Source organism: Pelodiscus sinensis, chromosome 4 (genome assembly GCF_052426305.1).
Source record: "Pelodiscus sinensis isolate ZL-2025 chromosome 4, ASM5242630v1, whole genome shotgun sequence".
Taxonomy (NCBI): domain Eukaryota; kingdom Metazoa; phylum Chordata; order Testudines; family Trionychidae; genus Pelodiscus; species Pelodiscus sinensis.
In genome coordinates, this window is record NC_143055.1 from 45623304 (window position 1) to 45643509 (window position 20206).

The following is a 20206-nucleotide window of genomic DNA, read 5'->3' on the forward strand; positions in this document are numbered from 1 at the left end:
GAAACCTGCATGGAAACTTTTTAAAGACACCATAATAGAGGCCCAACTTAAATGTATACCCCAAATTAAAAAACATAGCAAGAGACCTAAAAAAGAGTCACCGTGGCTTAACCACCATGTAAAAGAAGCAGTGAGGGACAAAAAGGTATCTTTTAAGAAGTGGAAGTCCAATCCTAGTGAGATAAATAGAAAGGAACATAAACACTGTCAAATCAAGTGTAAAAATGTAATAAGAAAAGCAAAAAAAGATTTTGAGGAACAGCTAGCCAAAAGCTCTCAAAGAAACAACAAAATGTTTTTTAAGTACATTAGAAGCAGGAAGCCAGCTAAAAAACCTGTAGGTCCCCTAAATGATCGAGCTATAAAAGGAGCAATCAAGGACCATAAAGCCATTGCGGAGAAACTAAATGATTTCTTTGCTTCAGTCTTCACGGCTGAGGACGTTGGGGAGATTCCTGAATCTGCACTGTCCTTTGTGGGTGATGAATCTGAGGAACTGTCCCGGATTGAAGTGTCATTAGAGGAGGTTTTGGAACAAATAGAAAAACTTAATGTTAACAAATCTCCGGGACCGGATGGCATTCATCCAAGGGTTCTAAAAGAACTAAAATGGGAAATTGCTGAGCTATTATCTGTGGATTTTAACCTATCCTTTAAATCAGCTTCCGTACCTAATGACTGGAAGGTAGCCAACGTGACACCAATATTTAAAAAGGGCTCTAGAGGTGATCCTGGCAATTACAGACCGGTAAGTCTAACTTCAGTACCGGGCAAATTAGTCGCAACAATAGCAAAGAATAAAATTGTGAAGCATGTAGAAGAACATAATTTATTGGACAAAAGTCAACATGGTTTCTGTAAAGGGAAATCCTGTCTTACTAATCTATTAGAGTTCTTTGAAGGGGTTAACAAACATGCAGACAAGGGGGATCCAGTAGATATAGTATACTTGGATTTTCAGAAAGCCTTTGACAAGGTCCCTCACCAAAGGCTCTTGTGTAAATTACATGGCCATGGGATAAGAGGGAAGGTCCTTTCTTGGATTGAGAACTGGTTAAAAGACAGGAAACAAAGGGTAGGAATAAATGGTAAATTTTCAGATTGGAGAGGGGTAACTAGTGGCGTCCCCCAAGGGTCAGTCCTGGGACCAATCCTTTTTAACTTATTCATAAATGATCTTGAGAAAGGGGTAAGCAGTGAGGTAGTAAAGTTTGCAGATGATACAAAACTGTTTAGGATAGTCAAGACAGAAGCAGACTGTGAGGGACTCCAAGAAGATCTCACCAAACTGAGTGATTGGGCAACAAAATGGCAAATGAAATTTAATGTGGATAAGTGTAAAGTAATGCACATCAGGAAAAATAACCCCAACTATACGTACAGTATGATGGGGGCTAATTTGGCTACGACAAATCAGGAAAGAGATCTTGGAGTTATCGTGGACAGTTCTCTGAGAACTTCCACGCAGTGTGCAGTGGCGGTCATAAAGGCAAATAGGATGCTAGGAATTATTAAGAAAGGGATAGAAAATAAGACCCAGAATATCTTACTGCCCCTGTATAAAACTATGGTACGCCCACATCTTGAATACTGTGTACAGATGTTGTCTCCTCACCTCAAAAAAGATATTTTGGCCTTGTAAAGGGTTCAGAAAAGGGCAACTAAAATGATTAAGGGTTTGGAACGGGTCCCATATGAGGAGAGGTTAAAGCGAAACCTTTTCAGTTTAGAAAAGAGGAGATTGAGGGGGGATATGATAGAGGTATATAAAATCATGAGTGGTGTAGAGAGGGCAGATAAAGAAAAGTTATTTATTAGTTCCCTAAATAGAAGAACTAGAGGACACCAAATGAAATTATAGGGGAGCAGGTTTAAAACTAATAAAAGAAAGTTCTTCTTCACACAGCGTGTAGTCAACCTGTGGAACTCCTTGCCAGAGGAGGCTGTGAAGGCTAGGACTATAATAGAGTTTAAAGAGAAGCTAGATAATTTCATGGAGGTTAGGTCCATAAAAGGCTATTAGCCAGGGGATAAAATGGTGTCCTTGGCCTCTGTTTGTCAGAGGTTGGAGAGGGATGGCAGGAGACAAATCGCTTGATCATTGTCTTCGGCCCACCCTCTCTGGGGCACCTGGTGCTGGCCACTGTCGGTAGACAGGATACTGGGCTAGATGGACCTTTGGTCTGACCCAGTACGGCCGTTCTTATGAGAGCATGGACTCAAAAGACAGACTGAGAGACAAGATTAATAATACTGGGGTTCAAGTCCTTTTTCCACCAGAGACTTTCTGTATGACCATGGGAAAGGTACTTAGCCTCTCACATCTCTATCTGTAAAATGGGGATAATAGTACTTTACCTCAGAGGGGTATTGTGAGGATAAAGATATGCAAGATTATGAGCCACTCACTTACTGTGGCAATAGGGGTCATATAAGTAATCAAGATATACAGATCTACTTTTTCTCCCTCACTGGGAGGAAATGCCTAGAGAGATGAGGGAGAAGAGCATCCTGTGTGGAGAGCATGAGTGAGTAATACCAGCAGAATCCTGGCTGTGGTGATAATGCCACCCATCAGGTCAGCAACTAAACTAACCATGTCCATCACTACTGCACTCCTTAGAGATACTATTGTGAATGGGATAAGAGTCTCCTGGAGCCATAGTCCCATCTGGGAACAAAGCAGGGAAAAGGCACTCTAGACTTCCTCTGGAACAAGTGAAGTTAATTTACATTTCCTACCACACAACCAAAAAATCCTGAAATTTGTTTTGCAAAAGGAGTTAACAATAGACTATTTATGCTTCACATTCAGTGTTAGGGCACCTAGTGGGGAGGACCATTAAAACCCAATGGGGTTCCCCAACTAAATATGGATAACTTAATTTGGTTTTATGTGTTACATGAACATTTAGTAAAATAAATCAAAAACTAATTAAAAGCTAACTTTGTTAAAGAACTTACAAACAACATTTTATTAAAATTATATGAAGTTAAAAGGGCGAAAATCTGCAGTTGAATTTCCTGTAATAGCCTTATTATTTCCTCCTTACCTATTCTTTTCCTGTTTCATGGATGAATTAGAATACTAATTCTACTGTAGAATGTGATAACCCATACCTGACTTGCTTTCCTCTATCAGTCACAGAAAAATCTCACAAGTATCTTGGAGGTAGCATGGCCCAGTGGACTAGGACTCAGGACACCTGGGTTCTATTCTTGGCTCTACCAAAGGGCCTGTTGAGTGACCTCCAGAAAGTCACTTTGTCTCTCCATATCTCAGTTTAACATGGAATAATGATACTTACACCTCCTTTGTAAAGTGCTTTTGAGATCACAGATGAAAAGTGCTATAAAAGAGCTACAGGGTATATGAGTTATCAGTATTTTCTATTGCCAAAGTTGTTTTTCTGACTGCATCTAAAGTACGGCGTTTTTTAGTGATTTTTAATTTTGTTTAAAGTGTCTATTGTTTGATGAAAGTAGGCACTTCTTGCCTTTTCAAGTCACAGATTCTTATTTGTGAACCCAAATGTGGCACCTATATCCCTCCCATAGCCACATCATAATGTTAGAGAGATGATTCTACTATATCAATATTTCTCAAAGTGGGCCTGCTTTGGGAAAGCCACTAGCAGGATCATGCCACTTTGTTCACCTGCAGAATCTGTAGCCACGGTGCCTCATGACTCCCATTGGTTCCAGTTTGCTGTTTTCAGCCAACAGGAGCCGTGGGAAACAGTGTACCAGAGCCAATGGGAGTAGCACGGCTCTGTGGCTACATACATTTGGGTAAACAAAGAGGACTCATCTTGAGAAAGACTGTGTTAGATCCCTGGGAATAAGGAGACAAGACAGATGAGGTGAGTGTGGGCAGTTGGCTCCTACAGTCACTGATTATTAGTAATGGATTCACTCCTGTGATGTAAAGCAGCCTTAAAGCACACATAACTCTCAAGGGATAGATGCCTGGCCTCTCTGTGATAATGTCATAGCCATTGCTTTATCACAGAGCAGGGGCCCTGAACTTCCCCAGACCACTTGCTAAGTGACCCTGCTCAGTTCAGTCTCGAAGAGGAGAGAGATGTGATGAAATAAGGGATTGTATTTGCTTTGTTATGTTGCATGTGATTTCTACTATCTTGTAGTAATCCTGTGTGTGGGCCTCAGTTTCCATGGGCACTGAACCAAAAGTGAGATGGTGGTGGGAATTTCAGTGTGACAGCCTCCTGCACATATACAATGGCTGATGCTTTCTGTAACCTGAGCCTGGGAGTTGTCAGTGGTGGCTCCTAAATCATTCTTATCCCATCTCCTCTAACCTCTTTCTTCTCCTTCCCAAAAGTCAAAAGTTGGAAGAGATCAATTTATGGAATGGAACCTTATTTCATGGAATCCCTACGGTATCTCCATAATACATGTGAACTGCACAGCTGAATTTGAAAAGCTTCTAGTTAGGTAGAAACCTGTTTTATCTGTCTTATTTGTGAACATATACTCTTCAGGAAAGGGACATATTTTGGAGGCTATAGGGGTTTAACAGATATATGTATAATCAAGGCTAACAATATATAATACAAGCTGACCTTTATAGTACTTATGGAAATTGAGAAGTTTTATTTCACATTTAGTTTTATATCAAGCAATATTACTCACCTTCTGTAGCAAACTGCTCTAAATGTTTTAAAGTAATTTCCTTGTATTTTGAACTCTCTGCCAGACGGTCATAAATTACTGTATCCTACAATGCAAACAGAATGAAGGTACAATAAAACAAAGCAAGTAGGTTTCACTGATGTGGCAACAATAATAAAAATTCTGGAAAATAGGCAGAAAAATATGTAACACTACATCAAAGTACTTCAGGACCAAGCAACACAAATAGAAGTATATTTCTGTTCTGAAGAGGAGAAAAGAAGAGGACTTTCTGAGCTCTGAAGGGCTGTAGACTGCTGAACCTTGTGGAATTATTTTGGGTTTTGTATATTTTTATTTCTCTACACTTTCATACCTACTTTACTCATATTGCTCTTCCCTTCATGTTCCTCATCCCCAATATTAAGTACAGAGTGAAACTGATACTTAGTAGCTTTTATTCTTATTTCTATTTGGCCAAAAAAAGCTGTGCATTGAGTGACACAATGACATTATTTCATTCATTTTCATTTAGAAGGATGGGAAATGTGGAATATCCTCAATCTTGTATTCATTTTTTTAATAAACATTGAAGAAGGGGTTTTAAAACTGGATTTCAGATTATGTATCAGTAATTCCTTTGATGAATTACTTACAACACATGGTATGCAAACTGCACCATTTTATGATGCATTGTGAATTTCTGATTCAGACATATGTTCTTCCCTTGCTCCAAGGCTATGTCTACACTGCAGGGAAAAGTCGGAAAAAGATATGCAAATTGTGAACCACAATTTGTGTATCTTTTTTTGATTTTCTTCCAAAAGAGGCTTTTCTGACATTTTGTCTACAGACGACAAAAATGTCAGAAAAAACCCCCCCACTTTCAGCACATCCCTTCTTACTCATAGAGAAAGGTTTACAGGGATGCCGAAAAAATGCATCTGCTTTTCTGAATTTTTTTCAGAAAAGCAGACGCATTCCTTGAATGCAGCAGAGCTTTTCTGGGATAACTCTGGTATCCCAAAAAAGCTCTGCAGTGTAGACAGAGCCTTCAGGGGAACAATAATTTACTGTTGACTTAATATTACCAGTAAGCTCCTATTTGTTTTCTTCCCCAGCTACTTGGGCTAGTAAACAGGGGTGGAGCTAAGGCTTCACCAATTCCCCAGCACTTCTCTTCCATTCCCAGAGAAGGAATAAGTAAGGGTATGTCTACACTACCTCGCTAGTTCGAACTAGCGGGGTAATGTAGGCATACCGCACTTGCAAATGAAGCCCGGGATTTGAATTTCCTGGGCTTCATTTGCATAAGCGGGGAGCCGCCATTTTTAAAACCCCGCTGGTTCGAACCCCGTGCAGCGCGGCTACACGGGGCACGAACTAGGTAGTTCGAACTAGGCTTCCTAGTTCGAACTACCGTTACTCCTCGTGAAATGAGGAGTAATGGTAGTTCGAACTAGGAAGCCTAGTTCGAACTACCTAGTTCGTGCCCCGTGTAGCCGCGCTGCACGGGGTTCGAACCAGCAGGTTTTTAAAATGGCGGCTCCCCGCTTATGCAAATGAAGCCCGGGAAATTCAAATCCCGGGCTTCATTTGCAAGTGCGGTATGCCTACATTACCCTCCTAGTTCGAATTAGGAGGGTAGTGTAGACATACCCTAAGTGAACAGTGTTTGGATATCCCAAGCAGAGATATACAATGGGGTGGGTTCTTATTTTCCCAGAGAGGCATGTAGTCTAACACATAATTTAGCTCTTTCTTCTGGCACATAATTTTAATATATAAGGGTACGTCTACACTACAACGTTAATTCGAACTAACTTAGTTCGAATTAGTTAATTCGAACTAAGCTAATTCAAACTAACGCATGTAGAACTAAAAACTAGTTCGAATTAGTGTTTTGCTAATTCGAACTAGCGCGTCCACATTAAGTGGACCCTGAACCAGGCTTAAGGATGGCCGGAAGCAGTGCCGGCAGGGCATCAGAGGAGGACTTAGAGCGTGGAGCTGCTATCTCAGGCTAGCCGAGGGCTGTGCTTAAAGGGTCCCGACCCCCACCCCGGACAGACAGTTCTCAGGGTGCCCCGCTTGCAAAGCAGTCCTGGCTTGGATTGCCCGGAGTACCCACACTGGGCATATCACAGCACTCGGCCATCAGACCGGCTGCACTTGCCGCAGGCTGCCATCTGGGGCGAAGGGGCAACTGGGGAGCTGCAGGAGAGCTTCCACCCCCAGAAGCCCGCAGATCCAGCCCAGTCCTCCCCATCGGGGGCGCGTACCCCATTCCTCCCTTACCTCCTTCCACTTACCCTTCCCTAGCCCCTCTTCTTGATGTACAAAATAAAGGACAATTGTGTTCAAAAATGGAATCTGTCTTTATTGAACAAAACTGGGGGAGACTGGGAAAAGGAGGTGGGAGAGGAGAAGAGAGAGGGTGGGAGAGGGGAGGGCAACTAAAATGATCAGGGGTTGGGAACAGGTCCCCTATGAAGAGAGGCTAAAGAGACTGGGGGTATGTCTACGCTACCCTCCTAGTTCGAACTAGGAGGGTAATGTAGGCATACCGCACTTGCAAATGAAGCCCGGGATTTGAATTTGCCGGGCTTCATTTGCATAAACTGGGTGCCGCCATTTTTAAATCCCTGCTCGTTCGAACCCCGTGCCGTGTGGCTACACGCGGCACGAACTAGGTAGTTCAGACTAGGCTTCCTAGTCCAAACTACTGTTACTCCTCATTCCACGGTAGCCATTTGCAGGGTCTGCTGGCTGGGTGCTGGCAGGCTTGCACCTGGCACGGGCATCGTAGCCAGCCCGTGCCCCTTTAAGGGGTCCGGGGCCGGGAGGGGGGCAGTAGAGTTTCCCTGGTGTTGGCCAGAGTGGCCACCAGGGAAACCTGGGGAGGGCTAGCCTCCCACTAGTTCGAATTAAGGGTCTACACAGCCCTTAATTCGAACTAGTAAGTTTGAACTAGGCTTAATCCTCGTGGAATGAGGATTACCTAGTTCGAACTAAGTGCTCCGTTAGTTCGAATTAAGTTTTAACTAACGGAGCGCTAGTGTAGCGCCTATGAAAGTTAATTCGAACTAACATCTGTTAGTTCTAACTAACTTTGTAGTGTAGACATACCCTAATTTAGCTAATTAAATTGAAAAAAGTCACGATTAAAATAAGTATATTTTATCATTTTAGATGATCTGACTTCGGCTTATTTTGCAATAATTTCACACTGTAACCATTTCTATTATTTTCTCTCATTCTTATTTATAAATTAACTGAAATTAAAATTCCTTTATGGTAATTTAAATAAAATAAACCTTACAGCTCCTTTACAGTAGAGTCTTAATTTTCCTGTTGGTGTGCGAACAATCACAGACATTCTTTTCCTAGTGCTGGAAGAGAGATAACATTACGGTTCATTATCATCATCACCAACTTTTTCATACATTAATTCAAAATAAAAAACTTGAAAAATTTGCATTTATATGCACATATATTTATAGATACTCATCATACTTATTATATATAAATGAGAGGTAATTAAATAATTGCATCTACTTGTCCTACCTCTGGCTTTTCTTTCTTGTTCATGAAACTAAGGACACACATGAATAAAATTTGGTTACTTACCATTTGAGAGTGTTCTCTCTGTACATCTCCACTTGTAGATAACATTCCAGGGCACACTGAGATGTAGGAGCCTTCAATGAAGAAGTACCCAATAACACCTAATGAGTGCCCTCTCATAGCATACAAAATTTGGAGCAAGATACTAAAAAAGGCAATGCATCCTTGACCAATTCAGCTCCTTTCTTCTATGGGCTTGAGGTGTCACCTTAGGTGCAAGAGGCACTCAATTAGCCTCAAGTATTGATAAATGGGATATGCTGGAGGTATGTTGGGGGAAGAAGGGAGCTTGCCTAGAGTGAACTACGTTCTGGCCATCTCCAGCCAGCACAATGAAACCCTACAGAACCTTTAATAGCAGACAAATTAAAATAGCCCTGAGAATGTTCTAACTTATGCTGAGGACTGAACCAGCATCCAGCTGCCCTCAGAATTAGGGTGGGAGGTGGAAGACATCAAAGTTGCTTTTGGGTCTTGCATTGTGTACACCTTGACAACACCCGATGATCTGGACCAAAATGTGCAACTACATAAGTTATAATGTAATATACATGCTAAGGGAATTTTGTCTCAAACCCTCAAAATTCATTCCAGGGATGAACAGAAGGTTCTCATACCCACAGCTGATTGTTGAAAAGAAGAAAGTGGAATGGTTCAGATGCCCATACCTTTTATAATCCTAGTTTCAAATATTTTGGGTGAGGAGAGAACACTTACCCATCACCAAAGGACACTGCTTTATAAAAAGTTCTTGAATCTCAGAGGCATTAAGGGATGCATCTAAAGGTGGAAATATGCAGAGTCTTCCTTGAAGAAAAGATAACTACTTACCCTTGTTACACCTGTGGCTCTGCAAGATGTTGTTACCTGTGAGATCCCACTCTAGGTGCACATACACCCTTGGCACACAACATCAGAACTTTTCAATAGCAATTTCCATTGGATCATGCCTGCATTGTACATGCCTGCATTGTGCATTTTTAGATAAAGGAAATGCAGTGGAGCTAATCTACCTCGACTTTAGTAAGGCATTTGATACAGTACCACATGGGGAATTATTGGTTAAATTGGAAAAGATAGGGATTAATATGAAAGTTGAGAGGTGGATAAGCAACTAGTTGAAGGGGAGACTACAGCGGGTCATACTGAAAGGTGAACTGTCAGGTTGGAGGAAGGTTACTAGCGGAGTTCCTCAGGGATCAGTTTTGGGGCCAATTTTATTTAATCTTTTTATTGCTGATCTTGGCACCAAAAGTGGAAGTGTCCTAATAAAATTTGCAGATGACACAAAGTTGGGAGCTATTGCCAATTCAGAAAAGGATCGGGATATCATACAGGAAGATCTGGATGATCTTGTAAATTGGAGTGATAGCAATAGGATGAAATTTAATAGTGAGAAGTGTAAGGTTATGCATTTAGGGATTAATAACAAGCATTTTAGTTATAAGCTGGGGACACATCAGTTGGAAGTAACGGAGGAGGAGAAGGACCTTGGAGTCCTGGTTGATTATGGAATGACTATGAGCCGCCATTGTGACATGGCCGTGAAAAAGGCTAATACGATCTTGGGATGTATTAGGCGAGGTATTTCCAGTAGGGATAAGGAGGTGTTAGTGCCATTATACAAGGCATTGGTGAGACCCCATTTGGAATACTGTGTGCAGTTCTGTTCTCCCATGTTTAAGAAGGATGAATTCAAACTGGAACAGGTACAAAGAAGGGCCACTAGGATGATCCGAGGAATGGAAAACCTGTCTTATGAAAGGAGACTCAAGGAGCTTGGCTTGTTTACTTTAACCAAAAGAAGGCTGAGGGGGGACATGATTGCACTGTTTAAATATATTAGAGGGATAAATACCAGGGAGGGAGAGGAATTATTTAAGTTTAATACCAATGTGGACACAAGAACAAATGGATATAAGCTGGCTAGTAGGAAGTTTAGACTTGAGATTAGACGAAGGTTTCTAACCATTAGAGGAGTGAAGTTCTGGAACGGCCTTCCAAGGGAAGTAGTGGGGGCAAAAGATCTATCTGGTTTCAAGATTAAACTAGATGGGTTTATGAAGGGGATGGTTTGATGAGATAACAGGATCTTGGTATCTAGTTGACCATTCATTATCAGTGGGAAATAGGTTAATGGAGGGATGATAGGAGTTACTATAGAGAACTTTCTGGGTGTCTGGCTGATGAGTCTTGCCCACATGCTCAGGGTTTAGCTGATCGCCATATTTGGGGTCGGGAAGGAATTTTCCTCCAGGGTAGATTGGCAGAGGCCCTGGAGGTTTTTCGCCTTCCTCTGTAGCATGGGGTACAGATCACAGCTAGAGGATCTCTGCATCTTGGGGTCTTCAAAGTATTTGAAGGCTTCAATATCTGAGATATAGGTGAGAGGATTATTCTAGGAGGGGTGGGTGAGATTTTGTGGCCTGCACTGTGCAGGGGGTCAGACTAGATGATCATAATGGTCCCTTCTGACCTTGGAGTCTATGAGTCTATGTTCTTCTGTTCTCCCACCCAATACCATAAAAGGCTGAGCCACCAAAACCATCTTTCCGTTCCCTCACTAATCCAGAATTCTATATAAAGAGGTCTCAGAAAAGCTGAAGATGGAGTGATCCATACAAACAACAGTATTTTTGAGAACCACAGGCCTTGTCCTGTTAATGTAGTTTAATAAAACCTTTGAACTGTCCAAAGTGTGGAGCTTCTTATCTCTCAGGAAGGAATGAGTTTTGAGGAAGAAAACAGGCAAAATAGATTGGTTTAAATTAAAGTCTGAGGGTATGTCTACACTAGCCTCCTGCAAGGAGGTTTAACAGGTAGTTCGAACTAGGGGCTTTACTTCGAACTACCGGGTCCCTGCTGCGTGTAGATGTGGGCAGTTAGACCGGACTTGTAAATTTCAAAAATGACGACCGGCCGGGAAGATGCAAATCATGCGTGGGATATTTAAATCCCGGGCTTGATTTGCAAGTTCGAATGCCTACATTAGCCTCCCTAGTTTGAACTAGGGGGCTAGTGTAGACATACCCTGACACACCAATGGGAATAAATGTAGGGTGAGGTCTTACCTGTAGACAGCAATCTCTGTCAGTAGCACTAAACCAATCAACTAACCAACCAACCCTCAGAATGTCAGCTGTAGTCACTCTGGGTCTGAAGGAAGTTTTGACCTTTGTTTCTGTGGGTAAGTCTACACTACCCCGCTAGTTCGAACTAGCGGGTTAATGTAGGCATACCGCACTTGCAAATGAAGCCCGGGATTTGAATTTCCCGGGCTTCATTTGCATAAGCCGGGCGCCGCCATTTTTAAATCCCGGCTGGTTCGAACCCCGTGCCGCGCGGCTACACGCGGCACGAACTAGGTAGTTCGAACTAGGCTTCCTAGTTCGAACTACCGTTACTCCTCATTCCACGAGGAGTAACGGTAGTTCGAACTAGGAAGCCTAGTTCGAACTACCTAGTTCGTGCCGCGTGTAGCCGCGCGGCACGGGGTTCGAACCAGCAGGGATTTAAAAATGGTGGTGCCCGGCTTATGCAAATGAAGCCCGGGAAATTCAAATCCCGGGCTTCATTTGCAAGTGCGGTATGCCTACATTACCCTCCTAGTTCGAACTAGGAGGGTAGTGTAGACATACCCTGTGATAGTAGTTTGGAGAATAAAAGTGGTAGGGGAGGCTGGACAGACATTTTGAGAAGATTTGTTTGCTTCACATTGGCCAAGACAATTCAAGCGATTGGATTTGGAATTGGTGGAAATGTGTATGTGAAATCTTGATCCCATAATACGGAGAACACAGTGTAATGATCCTGGACTCATGCCATCCATGTCATGATCCCACAGGTTTTGAACCTTGAGTCCACATGCTTCCCAGTTGACTCCCTGCTCTTACTTAGTGCCTCACTACTAACTGACTAAATAACCGATTTACACTAAAGCTGTAAGTTGATCTAAATTACACTAGTTAAGTTGTGTAACTTAAGACAATGTAACTTACATTCACTTAAAGAAGCATCTCTGACATGCTATATTGATGGTAGAGCACCGAGATGGAGTATTGAAGATGATGGAATAGTGCTCTCCAATTGACTTAGATTGTCTTCTCAAAACCTGCTAAATCATCACTGCTGTATCAATGGCAGCAACAGTTATTTAACTGTTTAGTGAAGACAAACCTTGAGTGCAGAGATCATGAAATTTGAAATTATCTCAGAGAAGCTTCTCGGGCTCTGATTGGAGGAACACTGACCACTGATTAAACAGGCCAAACCCAAAGAGATGCACAAAAAGTTGTCTGCACAACTGGGTTCTATTTGGCTGCTGCTGAGAACTCTACAGACTGTGACCTGAATGATTCCTGGTATTCTGACTCTTGATGACCCAAACTGTACCTGACTCCATCCAAATTAGTTAATTTAACTCCTGCGTGATTTTTGGTAACCAGAACATGAACCTCCTGAACCACGTCATTAAGTATCAGACCTGGCTGTCTACATTTCAGTCCCTCTTGAACACTAGACACAGCTGCCTACATCCAGATCCCCAATGACAGTGAAGAAAAAGTTGTACATTTCATGTTGATTTGGGGACAAACAAGTCTATAATGAGATTTGGTTATTGATGAAATACTGGTTTGATGATGACCCAGACCATTTGTTATTAGTAATGGATTGTATCCTTAGTCTGTCTAGCAGTATTGTTGAATCCTGGAGGATGAAAAGAAATTGGCATTATTCCATGTTGTTGACACCATGTTCATAATGTGATTGATTCCAAATATAGAGGTGATGCATGCTTGCCTCTTTGCTTGTTCATAAAGTATACTGCAGATGAGTTGTCTTAAGAATTTGAACTATGGAATTCTGCATGACACAGAGGAAGCTAATCTCTCTAGTAGGGATGTCAATGTATAGATAACTACACAATTAACCAATAAGCCTGAGTTTATTAGTTAATCCTGCTAACTAAACACATTCCCCCTCCCATGTCTGATAAAGAAGGGGTGGAGGAAGCAGGAGTGTGGATCCGCCTGCCCACCTCCCACCCCTGCGCTGATGCCTCTGAGACAGAGGCAGCAGCATGGAGGAAAAGGGGGGGCAGGGAAGAACTGATAGGTGTGGGGAGCTGGTTTTTAAGCTGGATCTCTGTGTGTGCCAGATCTGCTGACCCACCTGTTCTCCCACCCCCTTGCTGCCTCCTATAGAGGCAGTTGAGAGGGGGGACAGGCAGGACCACACACCAGCTCTGCAGTGCCACTGGCCCTCTCCCATGCTGCTGCCTCTATTGGAGATTGGGGAGCTCAACCCCCCCCCCCCACGAACAGATGCTGCACCGGGATCCCACAGAGCAGCCTCTGTCTGTGGCGAGTCTGGACCCTCCACACTCAGAGGCTGCTCCGCAGCAGCAGCCCTTGTCTGTCGGGGTCTGAGTTCCCTGTGGACAGGGGCTGCTGCCAAGGAAAAGCCTCTATCTGCAGAGAGCTTGCATCCCCATAGACAGGGGCTGCTGCCACTCCATGCTGCTGCCTCTGTATCAGTTCCTCAGTCTGTGTGAGAAGCCGGTTTTAAACAGGCTCCCCTCATGGACAGGCTCCTGCCTAACACCCCGCACTACTGCCTCTAATAGAGAAGCAGTGCATGCGGGTAGGGGGATTCCTGGGAGTGGGTCTGGGAGCACACTGGCTGCTGGCCCTGCCTCCGGGTACTATTGAATAGTCATGTAGCTGCTAAAATTTGATGTGGTTACATGACTGTTCAATTACATGCTAACAACCTTACTGTCTGCTCATAGTTCTTGGACACTTATTTGAAGAATTAAGTCCTTTTGAAAGAGAGGCTTTAGGTGTTTACTCCAATCTGTTCTTGTTGCATTTATGATTAATATCTTTGCAGGTGGAGATGGGAGAAGGGTAACCCAATCCAAACATTCATGAGGTATAACTACCATATTGACATGTTGACATATGATGGAGGTAAGTTTACCACGTCTTCCGTGGGCAGGAGGGGGCTATTAGGATCACCGTGGCTCCTTTTCGTATAATTTTCTCCACGACCCTGGGTATCAAAGGTGTGGGGGGAATGCGTACAGTAAGTGACATCCCCAGTTGATTAGGAAAGCATCCCCTTTCGAATCTCACCCAATTCCCGCTCTTGAGCAATACTGAGGACATTTCGCGTTCTGATGAGTGGCAAATAGGTCTACTGATGGAAATCCCGAACATTGAAATATCGCAGAAAGCACTGTGGAATGTAACTCCCACTTGTGGTTGAGAGAAAAATGTCTGCTCAGGGCATTGGCTGTAACATTGTGCTGGCTCGGGAGATATTCTGCAATTAGAGAAACATTGTGACGGTTGCACATGTTCCATACATGTACCGCTTCTGCGCACAAGGAGTAGGATCTGGCTCCACCCTGCTTATTTATATAATAAACGGTCGTCATATTGTCGGTAAGGATTCATATGACTTGTCCTCAAATGCTGGGAAGGAAATGTTGGCAAACTTTGTACACTGCTCTGAGTTCCAGAAAGTTGATGTGCATCAATGATTCATCGGGAGTCCATAGACCTTGTACTTGTTCGTGCCCCATCTGATGAGCACCCCATCTGATGAGTGACGCATCGGTTGTAAGCTGTGCTGACGGCTGAGGGCGATGAAAGGGTACGCCTGACATTAGATTGCCTGGAACTGTCCACCAAGCTTTGATGTGGGTAGGAATCGTTACTGTCATATGTACGTTGTGTATCCCTGCCATCCAATGTCGAAGGCAGCGAAAATGTAACCTTGCGTGTTTGACGACATACATTGTGGAAGCCATGTGTCCCAAAAGTTGCAGACACCATAGTATGGGAACCGTTGGGCTGAGGAGCAAGATCTGGATCAAACCCTGAATTTCCTGGAAACTTTCCATCGGTAATAAAGCATGCTTGTGTGTAGAGTTGAGACGAGTGCTGATGAATTGTATTGATTGGTGTGGTTCCAACGAGGACTTTGGGATATTGAGAATGAGACCCAGCGCTTCGAAGAGCATGTAGCATGGCGTGCTTTGTGCAATGATTGAGCTCTGATTAGGCAATTGTCGAGGTACGGAAAAATCATTACGGGTAGACGACGAAGATACGCGGTCAAGGGTCTTGGAGAAAACCCGTGGAGCCGATGAGAGACCAAACGGCAGGACCTTGTCCTGGAAATGGTCTGCGCTGGTTTGAAAGTGTAAGAATCTCCTGTGTGCTGGATGAATCGCAATGTGAAAATATGCGTCTTGGAGATCGAGGGATGTGAACCCGTTCTGAAGTGCTGGGATGATTGTAGCCAGGGTAACCATTCAGAATTGTTGTTTTTGTAAGTAACGGTTGAGACCGTGGAGATCTAGTATTGGTCTCCATCCCCCTGATTTCTTTTCCATTACGAAATATTGGGAATAAAACCCTCTGCCCTTGAACTCGTTTGGAACAGGCTCTATCGCTCCGACAGCGAGTAGACAAGTAACCTCTTGCTTGAGCAAGGGCTCGTGAGATGGGTCCTTGAAAAGGGACAGGGCAGTGGGAGAGGGGGGAGGTAATGACGTGAATGGGATGGTGTAAGCAAGGCGAATTGTTTGAAGGACCCATTTGTCGGTGGTGATGTAGGCCCATCAATGGAGGTATGGTATCAAGCGGTGGTGGATTGTAGCACTCAGACCAGTGATAGTAGGATGGTTCTCAATCCGTCGACTGGTGCATCAAACCTGCTGTCTATTACCCTGCTGGGAAGACGCTTTGGGTGGTGGACGTCTTCGCTGTTGGCATTGTCTACCCCTTTGTTGTTCATGTGGCCTATACGGAGAAGGTTGCTGGAGAAGGGGTCTTTGCTTTTGGTAGGGAGTGTATCGTTTCCGATGGTACGGTGGAGTGTAGATGCCCAATGTTTTTAACGTGGTGCTGGAGTCTTTCCCTGAGTGGAGGAGTTGGTCTGTCTTATCGGAGAAGAGATTCTGTTTGTCAAAGGGTAAATACTCGACTTCTGATAACAGGTCCTTGGGGGCAGACGACTGCTGCAGCCAAGATGCTCTGTGCATAACGACCGATGTAGCAGTAGTGCGCGCTGCAGTGTCAGCTGTACCCAGGGCAATATGTAGAGCTGTTCTGGAGGCTGCGTAGCCCTTTTGTATTACTGCCTTCAAGATGTCCCGTTTGGATTCTGGAAGGTGCTGAAGCAGCGATACAAGTTTAGCATTATTGTCAAAACTGTGATTCGCCAACAGTGCTGAATAGTTGGCCATATGCAGACTGATTGTTGTGGAAGAATATACTTTGTGGCCAAATAAGTCAAGGCACTTACTATCCCTGTCCGCAGCAGTAGGCTTATGTTGGAGCATCTTTGCTTTTTGCTGTACGGCATCCACAACCAACGAATTGGGCTGTGGATGAGTAAAAAGGAATTCCATCCCTTTGGTGGGGACGAAATTCTTTTTATCCGCCTTTTTATTCATGGGTGGGACGGATGCAGGCAACTGCCAAATATCATCAGCTATTTCAAGAAAAGCTTCGTCTAACGGCAACGAGATCTTGGGCTGGTGACACTGCTTGATATTACAGAGGAGGTGATGATGTTTCTAATGCACATCCCCCATTTGCACCTTTTGACTCTCTGCCACTCTCTTAAAAAGCTCTTGAAACTGGTGTAGGTCATCCGAGGGTGAGGTGTCTCCTTGAAAAACTGTGTCATCTGGGGACGATGAAGATTGGTCCGTAGGCGATCTATCAGGTTCGGGCTCTCCAGTGGGAAGAGGTTGTTGAGTGTGAGAAGGAAACCCAGACGGAGTTGGTGTTCTTGAAAATGCGGGAGGAGCAGAATATTCTCGGGTGAGAGAGGGATGGGAGTGTAACTGAGGCCACGGGTGATGGTGAGACGATGACCTATGATGATAATAGGGCGACGTCGAGTGATGGTACCCTTTGGAATAGTCAGAATGGGTCGAAAATGTGGGTAATCTTGGAGACCGTGACCTCTCTCTATAATAGGTGGTGTAGCTGGATGACCGACGATCATGATGGTAGTAATGTCCTGATTGTGGAGAAACATGGCCGGTACGGGAGTACCCAGAGTGTGCTGGGAATGGTGCCCGTATTTCAGGTGAGAATTCTGGACTTGGTGATAGAGAAGGTAATTTCTTGGTTCTGTGATGGGTAGGTAATGCCAACAATTGTTCCGGTGGAGAGGAAGTTGGAGTGGAGAGTACTGTATGAGGGATTATCTCCCTCTTGGTGCTGTGGCAAGAACGCATGTTAGCACTCTATATTGGTAGTGATTAGGCTCCCTTGTGAATCACAGCTACTTCCTGTGGGCTGACTGGATGGTAAAATAGATGTATGCATCATCTAACCCGATAGCAATGAACTAGTCTTGAGCCTGAAAGGAAGGAATGATGGAGGCAAACATTATCATTCTGAATCAACTATTGTATATATATTTGTTGATGTGTCTCAGATCTAGGACACAACAAATACCACATTTTTGATTAGACATAAGGAGATACTGAGAATAGAAACCTCTTCCTTTATATTCCAGAGGTACCTCTTCCATGTTTTCTAAATGATGTGCAGAAGCCACTTCTTCAACTATTTTTTGTGAGGTTACCTGAAGAAGGACTGTGAATGATGGTGAGAGTGTGGGGGTGCGCACATGCTCGGAAGCAGGGCAGGGCACGTCTCATAGGTTTTACCTGTTATCATATGCTATGGCTGATAGGAGACAACTAGATGGCGCTCAAAAGGCAGGGCTGGGTCCTGAGTAGCTCAGGCATGGCTTTGACCCCTGCATCAAACCTTTGCCTGGAAGCAAGTGTAGAATAACCATTGGTCAAGGAAGACAGTCTCCTCCAAGAAAACCCTGGCTTCTTCATGTGCAGGTATCAGAAAATCTGTGCTGGAGACAAGCAGGTGTCTTCTGCCTAGATTGCCTCAGATATTTAAAGGCACATAGTTTGGGGCTGAGATTTAGCTGTCCCAGAAATGACCCTGGAATCTGAGATAGTGCAGTGTGTTATAAACACTAAATAAGTCTGCATCCTCAAGAGGTTGTACTCGACTAACATTCTAAAAGAAGTGCAAAGCACAGAGTCTTGCAGCCATGAAGTTCTGTGCACGGTCATGGTGATGACCAAGGATAAAGCTGCAGTGATGCTGATGAATAGGTCTTTCTTCCAAATAAGACTAATTTTCTTGAACCTTTGTCTCCGGAGTGCTTAGACTGATAATGAAGATGAAGAATGAAGACAGACATCACTGAAAGGCAGCGCCAACCTTTGAGGTGACCTCTGTCTATTATCAGTCATCTAACACTAGATCAAATTTGTTGGGAAAAAGCATGTTTTGTTCTTTTCTATAGGAGAAGAAACATATATGAACCATCTCCATAGATAAATATACATAAAAGATCTCTACAGTTTTCTTTGATATCTAATAGAAAGAATTATTGTCCAAGGTCTTATTAAAATATTGTCCAGGAAGGAGTTGACAGTCTGCTTTCCAACATACCCTGCACTACCTAGCGGTTCAGCCATAGTCTGAACGACCAACAAGAGACTGCAGGGCGACTAAGTCTTCTGATAACATACCCCTGCAAGCAATGCTTTTTTTGTGATGGTACTGCCCGGTATGCAGTACCAGCACCTCCAGTCAGAACTCAACAACTTTCCTCTGAGAGTATTGGCACAAAAAAGCACTGCCTGCATCTAAGTGGATCTGAGAAATGTGCGGCTTGATTTTCCTTCTAGAAATCTGTACAGATCTGTTAGGAATGTTAAAAGACAGGAACTCCTCCCGTGGAACTGACTTCATTGTTTTCTAATGAAAGTTTGATTCCCTCCCATATTAGTTTAATTTTCTTAAGTCCAAGAGTTTCTCAATACTGTTTTTAAAACTATAAATAAAATGGAGTGAACTGCAGAACGTCTGGTTCTACAGGTACTGTCCCTATAAATCCTGTAAATAGTGAGTATGATGGTGAAGCATAACAGCTATTTTATTTTATATGAGTTCTGTGTGCATTGTCACTTTTTCCTATTCTGTTGTGTAAAAGAAATACATTTTACATATATATGTACACACATACAGTAGAATACAATTGGTCTAAAGTTTGATTAATATATCCCTCTGTATTCCAGCTCTTGGTCACTATTTGTGAATTCTTGAAATCAACAGTAGCTGAAGATGCTCAGTACCTCAAGTTGGTTTTATTTAGGAGCCTAAATATGGATTTAGGAACCTTACTTTAGGCATACAGTTTTGAAAATTAAAAGAAAAACAACCAAAAAACAGTGAATGAGACTTCCAACCTTGCTTGTATTACTAATTCATAGCTGGACGATATTAACTAGCTTTAGTCCAGCCAAGAAAGACATGAAGAGAACATAAATTTTTCAGTTCACCCAACTTACAAGGACATCCTCACACTGAAGGGAATATTTAAAATGAGGATCTCATTAAAATTCATGTTTTGGGATAAAAATGAGGTGGGGATGGGTATGAATATCACCCTACTGTCTCCTTCCATTCCCTAAGATAACCCAACACATTTTAGGCCTATCCCAGAAGTCAAGACCTACTGTACTGGATGAATTCAACATGCATTTCAGCAATAATTTTTATAATCACTTAAACTCTTAGTCTTCATGAAATTTGTGGAACCATCCCCAGATGTTTTTAGATTCAAATAATCTGAGAAAACTTTATTTCTCAATGTGTGCAAATATAAAACTCTTCAGATAAGATCCTCCTAACTGAGGTCAGGTTCTACCCCTACTTTTTTCACCACAGAGAGTCTGTTTTATCATTAGTTGATCATAGGAATCTGATAAACCTAAGGGCATTCCAGCATTTGCCAAGTCATTTTGGTGACTGGAACTGCTTAGTCACTGAACCACACAGTCACCAGTTTACTGTAATATTGTAGTTATTTTTTC

General features: G+C 43.1%; 1 protein-coding gene across 6 annotated transcripts in view; it reads right to left on the reverse strand.

Moving 5' to 3' along the window:
* The window catches only part of ATP8A1 (ATPase phospholipid transporting 8A1), a 222352-nt gene that overhangs the window by 87992 nt on the left and 114154 nt on the right, over window positions 1-20206 (reverse strand). For all 6 annotated transcript variants that reach the window (XM_075930509.2, XM_006111916.5, XM_006111917.5 and 3 more), the window contains 2 exons: window positions 7958-8027; window positions 4657-4741 (listed from right to left, as the gene is read on the reverse strand). In XM_075930509.2, the coding sequence (XP_075786624.1) occupies window positions 4657-4741; window positions 7958-8027 (155 nt within the window). The remainder of the gene's footprint in view (window positions 1-4656; window positions 4742-7957; window positions 8028-20206) is intronic.